The sequence below is a fragment of the Rattus norvegicus genome, chromosome 7 (genome assembly GCF_036323735.1).
Source record: "Rattus norvegicus strain BN/NHsdMcwi chromosome 7, GRCr8, whole genome shotgun sequence".
NCBI classification, from domain to species: Eukaryota; Metazoa; Chordata; class Mammalia; order Rodentia; family Muridae; genus Rattus; species Rattus norvegicus.
The window spans coordinates 26,124,290-26,146,138 of NC_086025.1; the positions used below are offsets into that span (position 1 = coordinate 26,124,290).

Below are 21,849 nucleotides of genomic sequence, written 5' to 3' on the forward strand. Positions count from 1 at the left end.
GCATTTATCTGTTTCTCGTAGCTTTCTCTACAGTAGGTTACCTATGAAAAGTAATTTCATGATAAACTGGAAGGAGTTTTTGTTTCTCACAGAGAAAGACTCAACTCTGAAAGGGACTCCCAGAACACCTTCAGTGTCATCTCAACCATCCAAAGCTAAGCTCATGTCTAGTTCTGTAGTTGTTAGGCTTGCAGATTTCAATATATATCAGGTATGTATTAAACCTTTTTGTTGCATAAGCAACCCGTTAATTAATACCATCATTTAACTTTGAAAGTCTAGACTACGTTTATGAAATCTAATTGTATAGGATGGAAAATGCCAGTTTGCTGATGTTTATCTTGAATGACACAAGCTGAAGTCCAGGGAGAGGTGCTGAGACTGTCATTGCTGAGGCTTCTTCCACCAGTTACAAGTTTTGGGGTTACCTAAATTATACTCAGCTTAGTGCTACCTTTAAAAGCCTCAGGTCTCACTGAAATCTGTTATATTCATTTTGATTATAAAGAAAAAGGATACAAAGTAGAACCTGCCATAGAAACAGTGCATAGGGTACAGTCTGGAAACCTTCTAGATGTAAAATTCAAACTGTAGCACAGTGGTAGAGAGAGCTTCCTTAGCATTCAGAAGGCCTTGGGTTCCTCGCTATGCTGTGTACTTGGAGTATTGCCTTTGTGGTTGAACCATCCTGGAGTAGACTGATGGCAGATGACCCAGCATTTTCCCTGACCTCGGACCACTAAGAGGACTATCCGCTATGACCAGCCCTACCCACACAGCCTTCTGGTTTTTATAACTTTATCAGTTGACTAGGAAATTATGGGTTCTGATTATCTTTAGGGAGCAAGACCAAAACCCAGACCACTTGGAGAACCAATTTCTTACAGCACAGTGGTCTGAGTGGAAGAACCTAAATCACCTTTTTTGCTATACTCAATCCTTCTTCCAGATTAACTGCTGTGAATTTACTCCTTTGGGAGGAACTCTGCCTCATGTCTATTTTACTCAGTCATACTATAATCATCCTTTACTCAGTCATTACTGTAATATACAACATAGCCTAATAGCTCCATCTTCAAGAGCAGTAAGTTATATGTGACCTATCTTTAAAAATAAAACATTTAGATTTATATAATCATTTCCACTGCGTTATCATTTATTGTGGTAAGTCTTGCTGAAAAGTGTCATTTAAGTATATATAGAGCCCTGACTATTTTCTTATTGTGCAGTAGCTTTCTTTACAAACTCCTTATATAATGTAGCTCATTTACTTGTTGGTTTCTTTATTTTTCTTTATGATAGACACTCATGTAGCATAAGCTAGCCTAAGTGCCCTATGTAGCTGAGGCTGGCCTTGAGCTGTGTTTACCCTTGCCTCTAGCTCCTGCGTGCTTGGGGTATGGGCATGTACCACATACCTAGCTTTAAAGTAGACTTTACATTTTAACATTTAAATAAAACCATAGGGAAATTACTCATCATCTCAAATTGTTCATAGTGTAGTGAAGAAACTCTGTGTCCAGAAACATTTTAAAAACACAAAAGTGAAAAGTGACAGAAAGTACTGATGTTTTCATCATAATTTTAATAACTTTAACAATTAAAAATATGCTTATGTTTATTAAGTTGACAATATTGAGAAGAGTTTGTTTCTTTAATATGCAGAAGGGTTTTAAATTATACAATGTAAATTATCTTAAATCTATTTGTATAAGTAACGAGAAAGTTTGATTATTTAAAAAAGAAACATTGTCAAAAGAAAATGTACTCTACTAATGCTTCATATAAGAAATAGATACATGTGGAGCTCTCAAGGGGCTTAGCAGGAAAAGTGTCTGTTCCAAGCCTTGGTTTGATCCACGGGATCCACATGACAGAATGAGAGAACTGACTCCTTAAAGTGTCCTCTACATGTCTGCCACATGTATACCATGTCATGCACAGTTATACACACACACACACACACACACACACACACACACACACACACACACACAATTTAATGATAATAATAATACAATTTAATTATAATAATATATGATAAATAGAAAAGGAACATATGTATTTGTTGAACAAATGAAACTGTTAAAACAATTTCCAACCCGATTAATGTAGCCTCTATAAGTGAATTGATAAAGCTTCCCTGATTGAGAACTAGAGCTTTTTTTTTTTTTTTTTGCTATAGTGGCTCTCAGATGTGCCAGACTTGTAGCTAAGGTTGACCTTGAACTTACTTTTCTCTTGACTCCACCTTCAAAGTCCTGGAATTGCAGGCTTGTGCCACCATTCCTGGGTTGTGCACTAACCAGCTGGAGATTGAACTCAGGGGTCTATATATGTTAAGTGAGCACTCTGCCAGCTGAGTTACAACCTAGCCTAGTGTGTATACATTATTTTGATGTAATTACAAATGAGTCATTTGGCAAACATAGTAGTGTGTGTGTGTATGTATTTATGTATAACCAGGACCTTAAAAATAATAGTTCTCTTGGAAAATAATTAAGAATCAAATGACTTGAGTGAACTATTTATATTATACTGTTATAATTATTTTAAAATTACTATTCGTTGACATTAAATGCATTCACAATGTGTGACTAACACCACTGTCTATCTGCATAGTTCTTTTCTGTATCACAAACTCTAAAACTCTCTTTCATATTAATGAGAGTATATGAAGCATTTCAAAGAACATACTGAGAAGCCATCTGACCTTGATTTCAGTCTATGTCCTCAATCTGCCACTTATTTATTTATATTAACCAATAATAGATATTTATTACTATTTCCTTGTCATTTTAAAGATTCAGAATAGTTTATTGACAATAGTATACAAAGTAGAGTTTTTAATTGGTAAAGATCCGTTTGGTTATAGAGTTTTCTGAATGGCTCGTGGGTATTTCACTTTTGTACATTTACTTGTATATTTAGTGTGTCACTGACACGCACACTCCTGCACACAGCACAGCATATACGTAGAGGTCATCCGACAGCTTGGGGGTAGTTCTCACCATTCACCATGTGGCTTTCAGGGCTGACCTCAGGCCATCAGGCTTGGCAGCAAGTCCTTTTCCCCACAGAGCCGTCTTGCCGGCCCAGACGTGAGGCTTGAAAGTGATAGGTATGTAGGTTGTAGAAATTCTTTGGAAAGTTTTATTTTCCTGGTATTTAAGCAAACTTGTTTTCTCAGGTCTCGACAGCAGAGCAGTGTCGTTCTTCCCCTAAAAGTATGATTTCCTGCAATAAAAAATCTCTGTATCTTCCACAAGAAATGTCAGCTATCTATATAGAATTCACAGAGTACTACTACCCAGATGGGAAGGATTTTCCAAGTAAGAGAGTTTACTTTGTTACTGTTTGTTCATTATTGGATTTTTTATGAATATTTTCGGTCTTATTAAGTTATGCAGGAAATTTGCTCTAATCACACTGTGTTTCGGACACCCTTTTCATATGTACACCTTTGTACCTTACATGTCTGCACGTTGTCGTTTGTATGTCCTTTTTTCTTCCACTGTGGTGTCTTTGGCAGGAATCTTGTGGCATTTATGATTGATTTTATATTTGCAGTTTGTGCTTTTACCCTGCTTTTTTGTGCTTATTAGCTTTTTGTTAAATGAAGTGTGAATGAATGTTATTGTAGACAATGGTCATTTCCATTTATAAAATTCCACTGACAAAGTCAGATGCATAAAAACCCATTTTATTAAAAAAGGAATAATTGAAGTTTTTTTATAGGTATAAAGAATTTTTCTTGGCTCTTGTAAGCTATTTTGGCTTTCTAAAATTAAAATGATTGTACATTTGTTTATTTGAATATTAAAAGTATGTTTTGTTTCATTTTATCTGAGTTTTTCAAATTAAAAATCTTCCTTTTTACTGTAATCTTCACATGCACTTGTGCATGCATGTGTGTGCATGTGTGTGCACACTCGTGCTTGCATGCATGAGTGCATGCAGGTATATTAATTTTTGTGTGCAAGGAGGTCAGAGACCAACTTTAGGTGTCATTCTTTATTCACTGTTTACTTTGATTCTTTTTTTGTTTGTCTGTTTTGCTTTTACTTTGGCCTTTTTAGACAGGGTCTTACTATGTAGTCCTGACTCTTCTGGTACTCTTGCTTTGTAGACCAATCTACCCTGACATTTTCTGTGTAGACCAGGCTGGCCTTGAACTCAGAGATCTACTTTCTCTGCCTCCTGAATGCTTTGACTAAGGGCATGTGTCACCGTGCTTGACCCAGTTTGTTTTTTTGAGGTAAGATGTCTCATTGGTCTCTAGCTTGCCAAGTATGTTAGGCAGGCTAGCTGGCTGTCCTGTCCCAGGGAGCCTTTCTCTGTCTACCTCCCTCTCCTGGGACTACAGCTGGGCATACCTAGCTTTTGTTACAGGGTTCTAAGAACTCAAGTCTTTATGCTTCGAAGACTTTGCCTATTTTCTTTAATGCTGATTTATTTATTTAAAAATAATAAATTTATGTACATGAATGTTTTGCCTGCATGTATGTCTGTACAGCACTTGCATATAGTGTGCAATGAAGCTAGAAGAGGGTGTCAGATCCCCTGGGACTGGAGTTACAGATGGTCGTGAACTACCACATGGACTGGGAATCAAACCCAGGTCCTCTTTAACAGCAGCTGACTCATCTCCCCAGCGCAGTGTTGACACATTAGTGTAGTCTTTTAGTTTCAGCAGGAATTTTTGATGCTCCTGAAATAAGTTTTGTTTTTGTTATAAAATAAGGCATTTTAGAAACACTGTAGAGAAACGTATTTTATCACACTATTATTTGCATCAAATGATGACATCTAATCCTTCGTTTTCTTGCTTTCTACCATTTTTTTTTTCTTTTTTCTTTTTTTCGGAGCTGGGGACCGAACCCAGGGCCTTGTGCTTGCTAGGCAAGCGCTCTACCACTGAGCCAAATCCCCAACCCCACTTTGTACCATTCTTGTGTGTGTGCTTATGAGTTGCTCCTCTCAGCTCCTCCTGTAACTAAGCAGGCAGGGTTAGCGTAGGTTGAAGTGTATTCCCAGGGTCTCTTATGTAATGGAAGAGCACCTGAAGCACAGGCCTGGTGTGGCCATTGCTGCCTCCCCAGCGTCTGCCGCTCCCCAGGGCATCCATGGCGGCCATGTGCTTGTCACTGTCTTATCTTGCTGAAATCCCTCAGTGTGGTGTACCTAACTAAAATATTTCATTCTCCAAGTACTTTTCTTTGGAGTTTAAGAATAGTTTTTAGGTTTCATGATTCCTTTAAAACTAAAAACAAAAACAAAAGCAAGAAGTTGAGACTGTCTTTCTGTGTGCCTCTGACTGACCGGCCTGCTCTACCAACCAGGCTAGCCTCCTAATGCTGAGATTAAAGTGTGCACCGCTGTGCATCAGCCACACTGGATATGGCCCACTCACAGGGACTCACTGTGCCTTCATTTCTTCAAGAGCTCTGTCTCCAAGTAGTCACATTCTGAGGTGCTGAATTTAAAAATTCAGCAGAAGCACTTTGGAGGCATGACTGTATGATTTAGCTCATAGAAATAAGAATAGTACTCTTGATCTTGTTTTTAACAGTGTCCCTCTTTGTCATATTTGATTTGGATCCCTTAACTTTATAAGCCCAGCAGAGGTTCCCAGGAGCTGGTTTGAACTGTTTAAGGGCTGAGGTATAACTTCATGGCATGCTTGCCAGGCATCTGTGATGCCTGCTTTCAGTCCTCAGTGCCAGCAAACCCAAGGCAAGCAGTTCTCCCAGCAGAACAACAAGTAAGCAGATAAGTGTCCCCAAACTGCATGGTCATCTGGACCCTGCTAGAAATAGCACATGGAGCCCTGTGCTGCCTGGGTGGGGACTCCGGCTAGTCGTCTGTGGCTGCTGCTGCTGCATGGTCCCTATTTGGAAATTCCCTTCATTCTGAGTGTGAAGCATTCTCCTGTGCACTCTGCGTTCTTTTAATCCCAAAGGCAAATACCTCAGCGTCATAGCTGGCCTCTGAGAGACTTGAATGAACCTGTTTCATTTCGTATCTATCTCATGTACAGAAAGTTAAATGGAATTGGATGCACCTTATTTCTTCGATGTCTGTGTCCTTAGCGTAAAGCATACAGGCTGGACCTTCAGGGACTCTTCCTTGCTTTGAATTGAGTGAAGAGATGGATGCGATCACCCAGCGTCAAACGCAGATCTTCCTGTAGAATACTCTGGTTTTCTGCATGCTGGGATTTCTTTCTCCCAACTTGATCTGAAATTCTATGTATGCATTCTGTTTTTATAAGATTGTTAAGACTGACTTTAATCTCAAAATCACATATCTATACACCCCATGCACCTATTTTCTCATTTCACTTACTTTTTCCCCCATTTTTTGGATATAGCATCTCTATGTATTCGTGGTGTTCTGGAGCTCGCTCTGTAGATCGGGCTGGCCTTTGAACTCAAAAAGATCCTCCTGCTCTAACCCCACTGCTGGGATTGCAAGCATGAGCCACAGCAATGGTCTGTTCACGTCAAACTCGTTACTTTAATACAGACTCCAAAACGGTCTTCAACCCATTTTTAATGCTTCTAGCGGTCAGCATCCGTAACACTTGAAGACCTAACGTAGCGCTTGACAGCATTCACTGTGTCTGCTGCCTTAGAAAGTTTCACTCCAGGGCTCCAGGGTGGAGAAAGCACACCATTTCTGTCTCTCCTTCTTGAGATTGTACTTTTGAGAAACATTCAGAGTTTTTGCCTCTTGACATTATTTACCATGTTTTCATTCTGTGAACCTGAATTTAGTTTCACACACTTCAGGTGAGTGTTCAAATTACAGCGCCTTAGCAACAGAGGGAAGCACTGTACAGTGTCCTTATGAATGCCCTGGCATGTTCACTTAATAATCAAGACATCTATATGCATAGACAGGTTTAGATCATTAAAATGAATTATATGCCTGTCCTGGTGGCTGTGGAAGTTTTGGGGTTTCTTTGTGACGCCTTAGTTCTTGTATATAAACTTCCAGCTATATCAGTCTTGCCATTTTGTTAACAGTGCTGTCTGGCTCCACCGTCCCACCAGAATGGCTTGTTCCATTCCTACTGAATTTTGATCAGACTGAAGAAGGAGCCTGCTCTCAAGACCCACATTTTACTTCCAGGCCATATGTTCTGTTCTTATAGCTTACCAGTCTACCTGTGTCGTGTCTTCATCATCCTCAAGGCCCAGGGAGCCATCTTACTGTCTGCTCCTTCTGTCTTCCAAGTTCTTCCAGCCACAGGGCCTTTAGCTCCCGACATGGATGACGTACGGGTGGTAGCAGAGGTATCGGCCCAACCTCAGCCTACCTTGGTCTTAGGCTTTGGAAGTGCAGAACCATCATGGTGGAGAGGGATGGTGGAGAAGACCTCATCTCTAGGAAAAAAAGGGCTTAAGAAAAGAAAACCTATATGTATTCAATTAAAAACAAGAGTTGGTTCTGTAGGAGGCAGGACCAATACATTGAAAGAATAGCCATGGTTACCAGAGACTGTGGGAAGTTTCACTTAGTGTGTCAAGTGTTACCGGAAAGCTGGGGTCCTTTCTCAATAAAAGACCTCATGGAGCTGTTCTGAACCCTGTAGTTTCTATGATTAATATACTTGTGGTTTCAGCAGTGATAGAACCTGTAATTATCAGCATTAGTTTAGCGGGAGGAAACAGTATAGTAATGGGTTATCTGAGACATTTCAGTTATTGCTGCACTGCTCTGCTGTGGGCCTTTGCTAAAGGCAAGAGTGGGCTGCACATGCTCCTCCTCTTGGGCTTGCTTCCCAGCACCACTTTAGAGGATGCAGAGCGTGAGCCCACAGATAGGCCATGCAGGCTTGATTTTGACATTGTGTTTTAAGAAGGTGATGCCTTCTTACTTTCCTTCACTGTGAATCTATAACATACTTCCTGTTTATGCATTTAGTTTACATTAAACTATATTTTTTCAGGTAGTGAGGCATAGAAAGCTGTTTAATGTCTATATTTGCTGTTAGTCACATATCTAGTTTATGTGTGATATTAAGAAAGAATGTAACTTGTTAAGAATATCTTTTCTATGGAAACATAGCTGTCTGTTCACTAATGAAGCTTAACACTTGCTTTTCCCTCCACAGTTCCGTCTCCCAACCTGTATAGCCAGCTGAACGCTTTACAGTTTACTGTAGATGAAAGAAGCATTCTATGGTTAAACCAGTTTATACTGGATTTAAAACAGAGTCTTAATCAGTTCATGGCTGTGTACAAGTTGAATGACAGTTCAAAATCTGATGAGCATGTTGACATTCGAGTTGATGGCTTAATGCTAAAGGTATTGTATAAACAAGTGGTCATGGGAGCAGAGCCTCTTTTTCCCTGTGTGTGTGTGTGTGTGTGTGTGTGTGTGTGTGTGTGTGTGTGTGTGTGTGTGTGAGAGAGAGAGAGAGAGAGAGAGAGAGAGAGACAGAGAGACAGAGAGAGAGAGAGACAGAGAGAGAGAGACAGAGAGAGAGACAGAGAGAGACAGGAGAGAGAGAGAGAGAAAGACAGACAGACAGACAGACAGAGACAGAGACAGAGACAGAGACAGAGACCACGAACCAGGCTGGTTTGTTTGAAGGTAAGAGATAGCAGTAAAATGTAAGTCTTTAGTAAGATTGCGCAGCAGGTAAATTGTGCTTGTAGCCAAGCCTGAGTACCTGAGTTCAGTCCCCAGGTCCCACTTATGGAAGGAAAACCGACTCTGCAAGTTGTCCTCTGACCCCCAAACAAACAACTGTAACAGAAATGGTTTTTAAAAGCCGTTAGTTCGTTTTTTGTTTCTGCTATAGGGTTTATACAATTTTTCCTTCTAGAAAAAGTAAGTATGCAACACAGTTTTTAAATTGGATGTTGCATGTGTTCATATTATTATTCCATTATTAGTATCCAAAGTTAACAAAAAAGTTGCTTTGTATTGTGAGTAAGTCGTTGCTAATGTGATCTTTGTGCAATCTTAGGTTTTTAAAGGGAAAAGATTAAAGGATAACACAGTTTAGTAAAGAGAATAAGATGTGGGCATAACTGAAAATCTATTGCAGGGTCCATTGTTGATGGATTATATACTGCAGCCTCTTTTAAGACATTGTGCAGATAATATATTCCACATTTCCTAGCATAAGAAGAATCTTCTTAACTTAGCACAAAGGGACATACATGTTCTAGAACAGTGTTTGAGACAGAGCACAACAGTGATTGTTCTGTTCCCTGGGCATGAGCAGTACTCAGTACTCAGTACCCTTGGAGTCTGCAGGAACACTCACAGACTAGATTCCGTCCAGCCTTGAGAATCAGGCCAGTGAGTGACCTATCAGCTTAGTCTCGCTATCTCAAGACCCCTGTCTATTCTCCAGAGCGCTGCCGTTACACCTGTGTGCACGCACAGCCCAGAGCACCGAGTCAGGTGATGTCTGCCTGTGCAGTTGCTGCTGTCATTCTTTCAGGTGTCTCCTGCAACACTTGGACTTAAAAATGCCTAACAGAAATAGCTAATCTCACCTTTTCACACTCAGTGCGTTTCTTCTGTGCACTCATTCAGTAAGTTTTGAAAGTGCACCTATTTACTTATCTTTTATTCATTTATGTACTGTGGTGCCGGACGGCACACCTAAGGCCTTGTATATCATAGCATGCATTTGCATCACTTCCTCCTCCATACCTGTACTGTTTTTTTTGTTTTTTTTTTTTTGTTTTTTTTTTTTTTAAGATTTATTTTATTTATTATATATATAAGTACACTGTAGCTGTCTTCAGATACGCCAGAAGGGGGCATCAGATCCCATTACAGATGGTTGTGAGCCACCATGTGGTTGCTGGGAATTGAACTCATGACCTCTGGAAGAGCAGTCGGGTGCTCTTAACCACTGAGCCATCTCTCCAGCCCACCTGTACTGTTTTTAAAGAATTATTTATCTATTGTATGTGTATGAGTACACTGTTGCTGTCTTCAGACACACCAGAAGAGGGCATCAGATCTCATTACAGATGGTTGTGAGCCACCATGTGGTTGCTGGGATTGAAAAGCAGTCAGTGCTCTTGACCACTGCCCCATCTCTCCAGCCCCCACACCTGTATTTTTATTTTCTGATTATTACATTATTAAAATACATAATCATGAACATTGTTAATATATGTGACATCTCCCACAATATGTCTTCTCTTCAGTGGTTAATTTGTTAGCCATCGTTTGCTGAATTTATTAGAAGGCAGAAAGAAAAGTTGTGATTTATATTTATAAAGGAAAGAATTAATAAAAATAATATCAAGTTTTCTGTAGTTTTCAAGATGTAGGGATTTGTAAATTGAACTAAATTGTTTTCCCTTCCAGTTTGTCATTCCTTCTGAAGTGAAGCCCGGCTGCCATCGAGATCAGCCCCACACAGTGTCTATTCAGAGTTCCGAAATGATAGCCACCAACACGAGGCACTGTCCTAACTGCCGGCACTCTGATTTAGAAGCTTTGTTTCAAGACTTTAAAGATATTGACTTTTTTAGCAAAACTTATACTAGATTCCCCAAATCCTGTGACAGTTTTAATCTTCTACATCCGATCTTCCAGAGACATGCCCACGAACAAGATACCAAAATGCATGAGGTTTATAAAGGGAATATTATCCCCAAGTTGAATAAAAACACTCTTAAACCGTCTGCTGCCACCGACGTGTGGGCGGTGCACTTTTCCCAGTTTTGGATAGACTATGAAGGGATGAAAAGCGGGAAGGGGCGGCCAGTAAGCTTTGTGGATGCTTTCCCTCTGTCTGTCTGGATTTGCCAGCCAACAAGATACGCAGAGTTACAGAAAGAGTTCCAGACCTGTGATCAAGTGACCCTTAATACCTCACAGAGTGAATCCAGTGATCTTGCTGGCCGAATGAAGAGGAAGAAACTCTTGAAGGAATATTACAGTACAGAGTCTGAGTCTTTGACAAATGGTGGTCAGAGACCTCCATCGGATGCATTCCTAAGGTTTTCCTCTCCGTCTTCAGATGCGGATGTTCACGTCCTGGTCCGTGTTCATAAACATGTCAGTATGCAGATCAACCACTACCAGTATCTGCTGCTGCTTTTCATACATGAGTCTCTCGTTCTGCTTTCGGATACCTTGCGGAAGGATGTAGAAGCCGTGACTGGCAGCCCTGCTACCCAAACTTCCGTCTGCGTTGGCGTTTTACTTCGGAGTGCGGAGCTTGCTCTGCTGCTTCATCCGGTGAATCACACGAGCGCTCTGCGCTCTCCCGCTTCTGAGAGCGGGAGCCCGCTGTTGCCTGACTACCTGCCAGCAGAAAATGGGGGGATTTTGTCTTCAAAGAGAAAACAAGGTGGTAGTGGTGTACATCGGATTAGAAATGCTACTCTCAGCCATATGTCAGACAATAGGTCAATGAGTGTTGACCTTAGCCACGCCCCTTTAAAGGATCCTTTGCTTTTTAAGTCAGCCAGTGACACAAACCTGCAAAAAGGCACTTCTTTTCTAGACTATTTATCAGACAAACACTTAGGGAAAATAAGTGAGGATGAGAGTAGTGGGCTCGTTTACAAGAGTGGCGCCGGAGAAATGGCCTCAGAGGTGAGTCACACAAAGGGTGTGGCTTGCACAGACTCAGATAGTGTCTCAGACTACAGAGAGGACTCGGCTACGATTTCCCTGGATAACGATGCCAATCAGATCACACGTTCAAATGCTGCAGCTCGTAAGGGAAATGAGACCATACGCTCCATCTTCAAGGCTGAAGATTTCCCTCCAGAAACAGCTTCCCTCTCCGAGAGCCTGGAGAATAGTAAAGAAGAGGCCCCCACAGCCAGAGCACTTAAATCCCAGCCACCTTTAAGGTAATGATTCTGTTGGAATAGAATTGCTTTTAGTTTTGTTATTTTTTTTTTTTAAGAACTAACTCCCCCAATCCCCGCTTGATTCTCTTCTGATTTCTGTCTCCTATTATTTATTGACTTATTCTCCAATCAATCCAGAAAGGATCTAATGCAGCCCCTTTGCTCCAGAGCAGCGAGTGGAGCCCATAGCATCTGGCTTCTCTCAGCCTGGTGTTGGTTAGTTTTGTTTGGGAGTAGAAATCTGCAGGACAAAATGTGGCATTGTTAGGATTAAAAGAGTCAGTTTTCAAAATTGGAGAAAGCTTTTGAATGTCTATGTTTTGGTATATTTTTTTAGCACGTACTTCCTTGTGGGGCCTGTGTCTTGCTGTGGTCTGGCTGGGCTAGGACTCCAGTGTTCCTTTTGCCTCTGCCTCAGTTCTGGGGTTCCAGGGGCACTTCCTCTCCCCACTGCTACTGAGAGTGGAAGGTGAAGTTCTTTTCTATACCTGGGGTAATTTTCCACTAATTTTGTTTGCTAACAGTGTTAAATCTAAGGAACATTGCCCACCCACCCCAGCTCCACTCTCTGTTTCCTACAAGAACATGAAAAGGAGCGCCTCGCAGATCTCCTTGGATACCGTCTCCCTGGACAGCGTGGGATTCGAAGAGCAGCTGGAGAGTGACGGAAGCGATAGCCACGTGTTGCTGGGGAGAGGTAGGTCAGCACACTGTAGGAGCTGTCACTAGATGTGACTGTGCTTACAAGAAGTACCACACGAGCACTTGAGGTCATACCTGATGATTATTAATGACATCGAACGGACAGACAGAATGACTCAGGTCTGTACATCCAGCCCTGTCCTCGAGTTGTGACTTCCTAGTGGCTGTTCCTTTGCTAACGGGTCTCCTCACGTCTGTTTCTGTTCATTTGCTTTATTTTTCACCCTTGAAGGAGATTCGTCCCCGAGTACAGATTTGATCATGTTCTTTTCCAGTGTCGTCGCAGGAACTTCTCATTGCTTTAAGGTTGTGAAGTTTAGAATTCTTAATCCTTTGGAAATCTTTATGATTTGACCTCAGTTTAGTTTTTTTACATGTAGTTTTTCCCTTCCTATAGTTCATTTTTAGAAATTACACTCATCTGTGTATTGGAGTGTGTGGGGCAGGGTAGCACACATGTTCCACAGCATGAGTAGAGGTCAGAGGGCAACCTGCAGGAGTTGTTTCTCTCCCTCCACCATGTGGATTCCAGGCAGGGTGGCCTTTACCTGCTGAGCTGAGCCAGCTTGCTGTGCCCAGGTCTCAGTTTCTTTACTGTGACGGATGTCTTTCCGCTTCACAGTGTTACACGTGTGCCTGGAGAGCTGCTTTACTTCTGCACAGTTTAGCAGAACTCATCACAGACTTCTTTCCCCGGGCTGTGAGAAAGACTCGAAATGTTCTGTTAGTGTCATGTAGCACATACACCACATCTGAGGATAATTCACTAAACATTCCATGCTGCCAAGTGTGGGGAGATGCCGGTTGGTTGCACGGCGGTAAGCACTGGGCTGAGTGGGGCGTATAGTTTTGTGTCTTGGACGTCATTGGAATTTTAGTTCTTTCATGGCATCTTACAGTATTAATGTGTGATAGACAGAAAATTAATGGTCTGATTCCTTTTCTTATAGATAGCTAGAAAATACTGGAGAACAGTCACATGGTATTCAATTCATGCAAGAGCTGACTGGGGGTTGCTGTAGGATGGGGAGAAGAGAGAGGAAGGGCTCAGACTGGATCTGTGTGGTGTGTAGAAGGGGGGATGTGAGGCTGACGGGACTTCCCCATTGTAGCAGTGTCACCCCAGCAGGAGAGACTTGCTTGTCACTTCATTGATCATCACTGTCATCGTTAGTTCATTACGTGTAGGGCCTTCGTATCTGACTCATGTGGCTCACACTTCCACATCAGACGCTATCACTGGAGGAAGGCAGGACAGGCACTCACACAGGGCAGGAATGTGGAGGCAGGAGCTGATGCAGAGGCCATGGCGTGGTGCTCACTGGCTTGCTTCTGATGGCTTGCTCAGCCTGCTTTCTTATAGACTCAGGACCACCAGCCCAGTGGTGGCACCACCCACAATGCCCTGGGCCCTCCCCATCAATTACTAACTAAGAACCTGCTCTACAAGCTGGTCCCAGCCAGATCTCGTGGAGGTGTTTTCTCAGTCGGATTTTCTCCTCTCAGGTGACTGTAGTTCGTATCAAGTTGACATAAATCTAGTCAGCCCAGTATCTCTGGCATTTTACTATAGAAGATCATTTCTCATTTGCTAAGGGACCATCATTTGACCCTGTTTGCTTAGTGGAATTTAAAGAAGGCTTTGCTTGAAAGAATTAAAGGGTCTAGTTCACTTTTTGATAAATATAAACATTGCTGGAGCATGTATAAACAGATCTTAGTTTATTAATTTACCTTTGTATTATTTCAGCAATTAAAAGGAACTCAAGTACAAGTTGCCAGAGCCCGGCAGAGAGTGGGAACATTAATGCAAACATGCAGAATTGTGGGGAAGCCTCTCCAGATGCTGTCAGCACCACCTCAGAGGGCACACAGGAACTCCGCGATGATCTGGTAACAGCCACAGTCCTGTGGGGAAGCCACTGTCCTTCATGCTTAGTGCATGCATGTCTAGGGAGCTTCATTCATAAGATGGCCGCTCGGATGCTGCCCTGGACAGTGCTTCTGCTGAGTCAGCTGGCTATTCCTGTGCTTTACTCTTTAAGTCTGTTTTGTTTGTATTGCAGAAGGGAGAGGTGATGTGTGCATTTTTTTCTGTCTTCTTTCCCATTTATGTTTTGGCCAGTATTTTAGTTCCTCTTGTGTAAACTTTTTAGAAGTTTGACAGCAGAGACGGCAGCCAGTTCTTATAGTAAGTGTCCTTCTACAAAGGAAATAGGAGGAAGCTAGTTTCTTTCAAACCTTGCTGACACAAGTGAAATTTTCTGAAAAAAAAAATGCAGACATACCCTACTTTTAGTGAACATTCAGTCATATGGACATGTCATATTGTTAGTCTTGTAACCAAATACTTTCTCTCTACTGATTGAAAACAAAAGCCACTGGAGATGAGTCTACAAAGACTGTGTCCTTTGTCCAAAATTCTTGGGTCCAGAGTAGTTTTGGACTTGAATTTTGTGGATTTGGGAATTTTTCGTATGCAATATCTTGGACATGGAACTCGATTCTAAACCCAAGGTCGATTATATTTCATAGCTCCTTATGCACAGAGGTCTAGGAAACGTCACACAGGTTCTGAGTCTCGTGAAGCAGTGTAGTGCTATGAAGGTCCTTACTTGTGGCATTGCCCTGCAACTTACCATGTCTAGTTCAAAAGAACTAGAGACACTCGAGCTATGGAATGCAGTCGCCAGGCTCTGTGGGCCCCAAGGGTAGCCTGATTGATAAGGGAGAACTGTATTTGTAGAGATAATAGTTGCTTATTATTTCTTTTTCCTTTTCTTTTTTTCTTTCGGAATTATGTGGGTGGGGTACTAACTCTGTTTATACCACCATTAACAGATGTCGGTCGTGGTGTTTAAAATCATTGGTGTTAGTGGGGAAATTGATATCCGAGGGGAAGATACAGAAGTCTGTCTTCAGGTGAACCAGGTGACGCCAAGTCAGTTAGGCAACGTCAGTCTGCGGCATTACCTCAGTAACCGTCCAATTGGTAAGGTTTTTCTTTTTTTTTTTATTGCATTTTTAATTTACATTTTAAATGTTATCCCATTTCCTGGTTTCCCTCCAAGAACTCTCTATCCCATCACTCCACCCCTCACTTCTGTGAGGGTGCTCCCTTACCCTTCCACCCACTCCCTCCCACCTCCCTGCCCTGACATTCTCCTACACTGGGGCATTGAGCCTTGACAGGACCAAGGGCCTGTCTTCCCATGGATGACTGACAAGGCCGTGCTCTGCTACATATGTGGATGGAGCCGTAGGTCCATCCCTGCGTACTCTTGGGATGGTGGTTTAGTCTCTGGGAGCTCTGGGGGATCTGGTTGGTTGATGTTGTTGTTCTTATGGGGTTGCAAATCCCTTCAGCTCCTTCAGTCGTTTTTCTAATTTCTCAATTGGGGACCCTGTTCTCAGTTCAGTGGTTGAACTGAGAACCACATTTCTTAAACCACACTTAACCCACATTTAATCTTAAGCCACATTCCACACAGAATCCTTACATATGTTTAAATGTGTTTTGTGTTCCACACATGGCTCACTAATGGTCTTGTTGTCATTTTGACTCAGCTTGAGAGACCACACTGACTAAAATGTCAGTGATTTGTTCTTGCCGTGTGTACAGAATTCTATATGATACATAATGTATAGAAATTAATACAGCTTTGCACAGTATCAGAAAGCATGCTGTCACTTCTTACCCTGGGAGGTGGAAGGAATCATAAGCAAGCAGGGCTCACGGGGGCTCACAGGGCCTCACACAGACGGGTGTGGCCACCCCAGCCTGCATGGCTCTGTGCTAGGCCTGTGGCATTCTTGCTGTGGTTGTTTAGTTTGGGGACTTTGGAGGAACCCTAACAGTGGGAGTTGGGTCTTGACTCTTGCCTGCTCTGGACTTTTTTTTTTTTTTTAAGATTTATTTATTTATGTATGTATGTGATTTCACTGTCACTGTCTTCACACACACCAGAAGAGGACACTGGATCCCCTTTACAGATGGTTGTGAGCCACCATGTTGGTTACTGGGAATTGAACTCAGGATGTCTGGAAGAGCAGTCAGTGCTCTTACTCATTGAGCCATCTCCCCAGCCTGATCCTTTTCTTCCTACTAGAATGCCTCACCCAGCCTTGATATGAGTGAGGGTTTATGCCTCGTCTTACTGTGTCTTGTTATGCCATGTTTGGTTGGGAAGGCCTGGTCTTTTCTGAAGGAGAATGGAGGAGCAGTGGATCTGGGGGAGGGGAGGCAGAGAGGAACTGGGAGGAGAAGAAGGATGGGAGGCTGGAGTCAGGATGTATTTATGAGAGAAGAATAAAGGAAAATCTAAAAAAAGACTCCAGGCCATTTTTAGCCTTAGTAACCAGAATAGTTTGTCTTGAATAATTGAGAACAGAAGCCTCTGGAGTTCATCTTTGCCTTCTCGTCCCTTCTTATGTAGGTTCTCCTTGTGGCGTCTCCTCATGAGGTCTCCTTGCTGTGCTGTGTACTGGTTTTCTTCTGTTTATTGTGATGTTAGTTGGCATAAAATAAGTACTCCATCAGTTCCCATCCCCAGATAATCGGTATCAGTCTTCCCTTTCCTGGTACCTATTTGCATTGGATATAATATAAGACTTCTGTGATTTTTAATTTTTTTTTATATGTTGGTGTTTATCTCTATAAACCAACTCAAATTCTTCCTTGGAACAAGGTCAACCCATAACTAAATCTAATTATAAATGAATTACATATTCTTTACTGTAATTTCAGTTTTAAGTATTCTTTGGGAATATTTCAGTGACGTGTCTTCTATATACTTTCATTTTATTTAAGACCCTAATTTGATGAGGAAGGTGCAAAACCTAAGACTCCCTTCACCACAGTTTTCCTGTCTTCTTCAGAGACATAGCCAGGCACGCAGGTGGATGTTGGATCTGACTGTGCATCCTGAATTTTCCCTATTATGAAAAAGTAGAAGATATAGAAAAGTTGCCAGTAGTGTATTTGAAAATTGTGGGGAAAAAGTGAAATTATGTTGTTTATGATATATTTTATTTATAATGTAGAGTCCTTTGAATTAGGAGTAAATATTGAGGCAGTTTTGTGGATTTCTTTAATATGCAGTGTCTGATAGTTTTCACTATAATCTTAATGGTATATAATATCCTTTTTTGGTAGTGTTAGTTACAAAGTTTCAATATTTCATTTTTTTTCTCAGGTTCTGACCAGAAAGCTATAATTCATCCCAAATCCTCTCCTGAGATTTCTCTGAGGTTTGAAAGTGGGCCAGGTGCTGTCGTACACTCTCTGCTTGCAGAAAAAAATGGATTCCTCCAATGCCACATAGAGAACTTTACTACGGAGTTCCTCACCTCTTCCCTTGTGAACCTTCAGCACTTCCTGGAGGATGACACTGTTGCGACAGCCATGCCAATGAAGATACAAGTGTCCAACACACAGATAAACGTGACAGTACGTCCACAGTCAGCCTCTTACTTCACAGACGCCCACACCGCCCTTTCTGGACTTGGGTTTGTGTGTGAAATCATGCTGTCTCTGTCAGAGTTTGTGAAGCGGAGTGATCGGTATTTACAGTGAAGGCTGCAGAGACCCTTTGTAGAGAGGGAAATAGTGCAGGCAGTTTATGTTTATATTAACCTAATGTGACATGATTGTTTATTCAGGTTGACCGTTTGAACATTTTCATTTATTTCTATAAGAACTTGCCAATATTTTCTCCTTATCTGTAGGATGACAGTCCCCGGGGTAGCACAGTGTCCCTCCAGCCAAGTCCCGTAACTGTGCACATCGATCATCTCGTGGTGGAGAGGAATGACGACGGTTCTTTCCACATCAGAGGTACCCTGAGAACGATGCCAGTGAGCGCCTGGCGTGCCGGCATGGCACAGCCATGGCTGTTCGTTTGTCACTCACCGTTACTGTGTGCGGATCATCAGTAGTGGATTGAGGGATCGCCACTTTGGCCATATCAGTCTGTGGTGTCTGGGTATAAACCCTGCAGTAACTCATCAGTAGTTAGCTTTATACCTGTGCTGCTGCAGATGTGTCTGGAAGGAAAATAAGAAAGGAGCTGGTGATTTTGTGTGACCTCTGTGTGTGTGTGTGTGTGTGTGTGTGTGTGTGTGTGTGTGTGTGTGTGTGTATGTGTGTGTGTGTGTGTGTAAAAGGCAGCAAGTCTCTGTCCCCTGCCTTCTACCTCCTCATAGGAACAGTTGGAGACACAACTGTTCAACTGCTAAGAAAAATAAAATTATGAACTATGCAGGGAAATGGATGGAGAATAGAAATAAACACCCTGTGTGAGCAAGGCCCAGGGAGACAAACCCTGCATGCATCTTCTGTATATGGGTGTTCACTTTTATGCTCTAGATAGGACTGTTTGTTTGAGAACCACACAGAGGTTGGGTAGCTAGTCAGGGGGGGCAGTTCTTCCCCTGACTATAGAGGGATGAAGGAGACCTGAAGTGGAGGGGTTAATGGGGATGGGAGAGAAGGCTAGAGGTGAGATAACTAACACTAAAGGCCTCTTGAAAGCCAGGTGACCTATTAGTGTGGACAGCTTCTAAAATATTTACACATAGAAAAAGAATTGACATATAGTCAGTCACCATAGAATGAGGCACCCAGTTCCCCAGCTAGATATAATGTTATAATGTGTTACCAAATAGAACCCCTAGAATGGTTTACATCTTGAGTTCTTGGCCAATGGGGTTCCATAGTCCACGTAAACAATGCAGCGTAATGCCAATGTAGTGTAGCCATCGTGCTTGCTTTCCGCATTTTGAGGGTTAGATCTGTTGCTGAAGACACTGCGTGTTTGTGGCCTAGACAGTGGAGAATTTGAACTGCACTCAACCGAAAGCTTCAGCCCTCCTAGTGCATCCATAGTGCTGGACAGTGCAGTACACATCTGTCTCCCACAGCTACAAACCCTGTGAGCTACAATAATGACTTTTGCAAGATAAGCCCATTGTTGCAGTAGTAACATTAATGTTATGGCAGTAACCAGCCAATTTCTAATTGGATTTAAAGCCCATTGCATGAGATGGCGCCTACACCTGCTACTGTTAATGAGGCCAAGAACCTGAGACTAGAGAGAACATGGAGGGTCCACCCCATGGGTAAGCCCACTCCAGTTCTAGGGGGCTCAACGTCCTCTTCTGGCGCACACACACACACACACACACACACACACACACACACACACACACACACACACACACACAGATGCACATGCAGGTAAAAATGCTCATATATGAAAATAAAACAAGTCTTAAAAACTTAAATAGGTTTGAAGCTCAGCTGTATTTGATGAAGTCTGGTTTTCCTGTTTTCTGTTGTAGCCTAGGCTAGCCTGGGACTTGCAGTCTTTCCATCTGCTTCTCTAGGACTGGGTTCTAGACATGCTTGCTTGCACCAGGCTCAGCAAATGTTACAATCTTTCTAAATTTAAGTATTATTTTCTCTAAAAATATGTTTGATTGTTCTGGTGGATGAACACAGGGCTTGTGCCAATTTTGAAGACATTTTAATTGTTTTCTAAATTTCATTTCAAGACGTTACATAGAGTGGTATATAAATATATTGTTTATTTTTCATGTTACTGGTTTTTTAATTCTACAGCTTTGCTGAACAGTTCACTAGTTCCAGTTGTTTGTTTATTTAGATTTTTTATTTTATGTAAACCTATGTTTTGTTTGCATGGGCATCTGCGCACCAGAAGAGGGCATCAGATCCCCAAGACAGTTGTGAGCCACCATGTGGATTCTGGGACCTGAACTCAGGTCTGGAAGAGCAGCAGAGCTCTCAGCTGCTGAGCCGCCTCCACAGCCCCCAGTTGTTTTTTCCCAACTCGTTCTATATTTTTGTGTACAAGATCATATCACCTGTAAGTGCCCTGCCTTCCTGACAGTTGAGGTCTCTTGATTCCCTTTCCCTGCCCAACTGCGATGGCTCAGACCTTCGCGGGCAGTATTGAGGTTGTGAGAAGAGAGGTTGTCCTGTTCCTAAGTGTGGCAAAGAGGAGAAAAACCACCCTTAAGTATACAAGTGTGGGGTGCCTACCACCTGTCTGTCACACTGAGAAAGCTCCCTTTCTGTTCCAGATTGTCTATACGTTTATTATGGTGAGCTGTAGGGTTTTCAAGTGCCTTCTTTTTACTGTTTTGGTTTTCAAAGCAGTCTCTCTATGTAGCCCTGGCTGTTCTTGAACTCTCATGCAGGCCAGGCTGTCCTGAATCTCTCAGATGTCCGCCTTCCCCTGCCTCTCAAGTGTTGGATTAAGGACATGTGCCACCATGCCCAGTCCTCATGTGCCTTTCCACAGGCTTTGAAGTAATTCCAAAACTCTTACTAAGTACTCTGTAGAGATATTCAGTTATTTGACTGGTTTTAATGTACGGCATCCTGCATTCAGTACTGCTTGCCTGGAGTGCGTTTATAGTTTATATGTTGATATACTCTTCTTCACTTCTCTAATATTTTGTACAGGATAGCTGTGTCTCTGTCGCAAGCATCTTGATCTTATTTGTAATTTCTTGGCATGTTGTTGTTCTTGTTTTGGGATCTTTGAGAGAATAAGCTTTTGGTTTTACCGTGTGTGTTGTCTCTGTTTCTCTATCACAAACTACTGTCCTCACAGTAGCAGTTATGTTCTCATCTTAAAATTAGTTCTTCATAAACCCTAAAGATTTGTCAGATGACTTGGAGTTGTTTTCCAAGCGTTTTATTTGTTTGTTCAGATTCTCAGCTGTTTAACACCGGGACTGATTTCAAAGACAGTGCCAGCAGCAATTCAGAGGTACGGACCAGGGGGACGTGTGACGTCAGGAAGCAAAGCAGTGTCACCCAAGCCACCCAGACGAGCCCAGAGGTTCCTTTGCCTTCACAGTCAGCTACCTTTCCTGAGGGCTCGGTTGACATTACACGGGAACAGGTACTGGGAACTTAGGTTTAATTCTAGCATTTGACAACTACCAAAACACCAGCAGTTAAAACACCATCCTTAGTTTTTATTGTATCCTCATGCAGTGGATCTGAGAGGGCAAAATACCTGAATTAAGTCTTAGAAAGTTTTGACCGTCTGAAAGAAAATGCCTTGTTGGAGTGTTTACAGCATGAGTCTGAAGATCAGGAGAGAGTTGTTCCGGGCCAGGCTGTGTCTTGTCTGTGAGCTAGTTGAATTGTAGGTCTAGTAAAGCTCACCTAAGAGCATGACTTAGGTAAAAGAGAAAGTGGGCAACTGTGAAATCTAGTAGAAAAAAGAAGGGATCCCAGTAAGGGGTGGAGGAGGAGCAG

The 21,849-nt window shown here is 42.2% G+C and overlaps 1 protein-coding gene across 4 annotated transcripts in view; it reads left to right on the forward strand.

The window, feature by feature from the left end:
* Nucleotides 1-21,849, forward strand: part of Bltp3b (bridge-like lipid transfer protein family member 3B) — an 80,086-nt gene that overhangs the window by 55,342 nt on the left and 2,895 nt on the right. For 3 of the 4 annotated variants that reach the window (NM_001108753.1, XM_063264009.1, XM_039079667.2), the window contains 10 exon segments: nucleotides 93-211; nucleotides 3,191-3,332; nucleotides 8,123-8,316; nucleotides 10,351-11,852; nucleotides 12,377-12,549; nucleotides 14,305-14,447; nucleotides 15,396-15,546; nucleotides 17,750-18,003; nucleotides 18,282-18,390; nucleotides 21,294-21,487. In NM_001108753.1, the coding sequence (NP_001102223.1) occupies nucleotides 93-211; nucleotides 3,191-3,332; nucleotides 8,123-8,316; nucleotides 10,351-11,852; nucleotides 12,377-12,549; nucleotides 14,305-14,447; nucleotides 15,396-15,546; nucleotides 17,750-18,003; nucleotides 18,282-18,390; nucleotides 21,294-21,487 (2,981 nt within the window). 4 annotated transcript variants of the gene reach the window in all.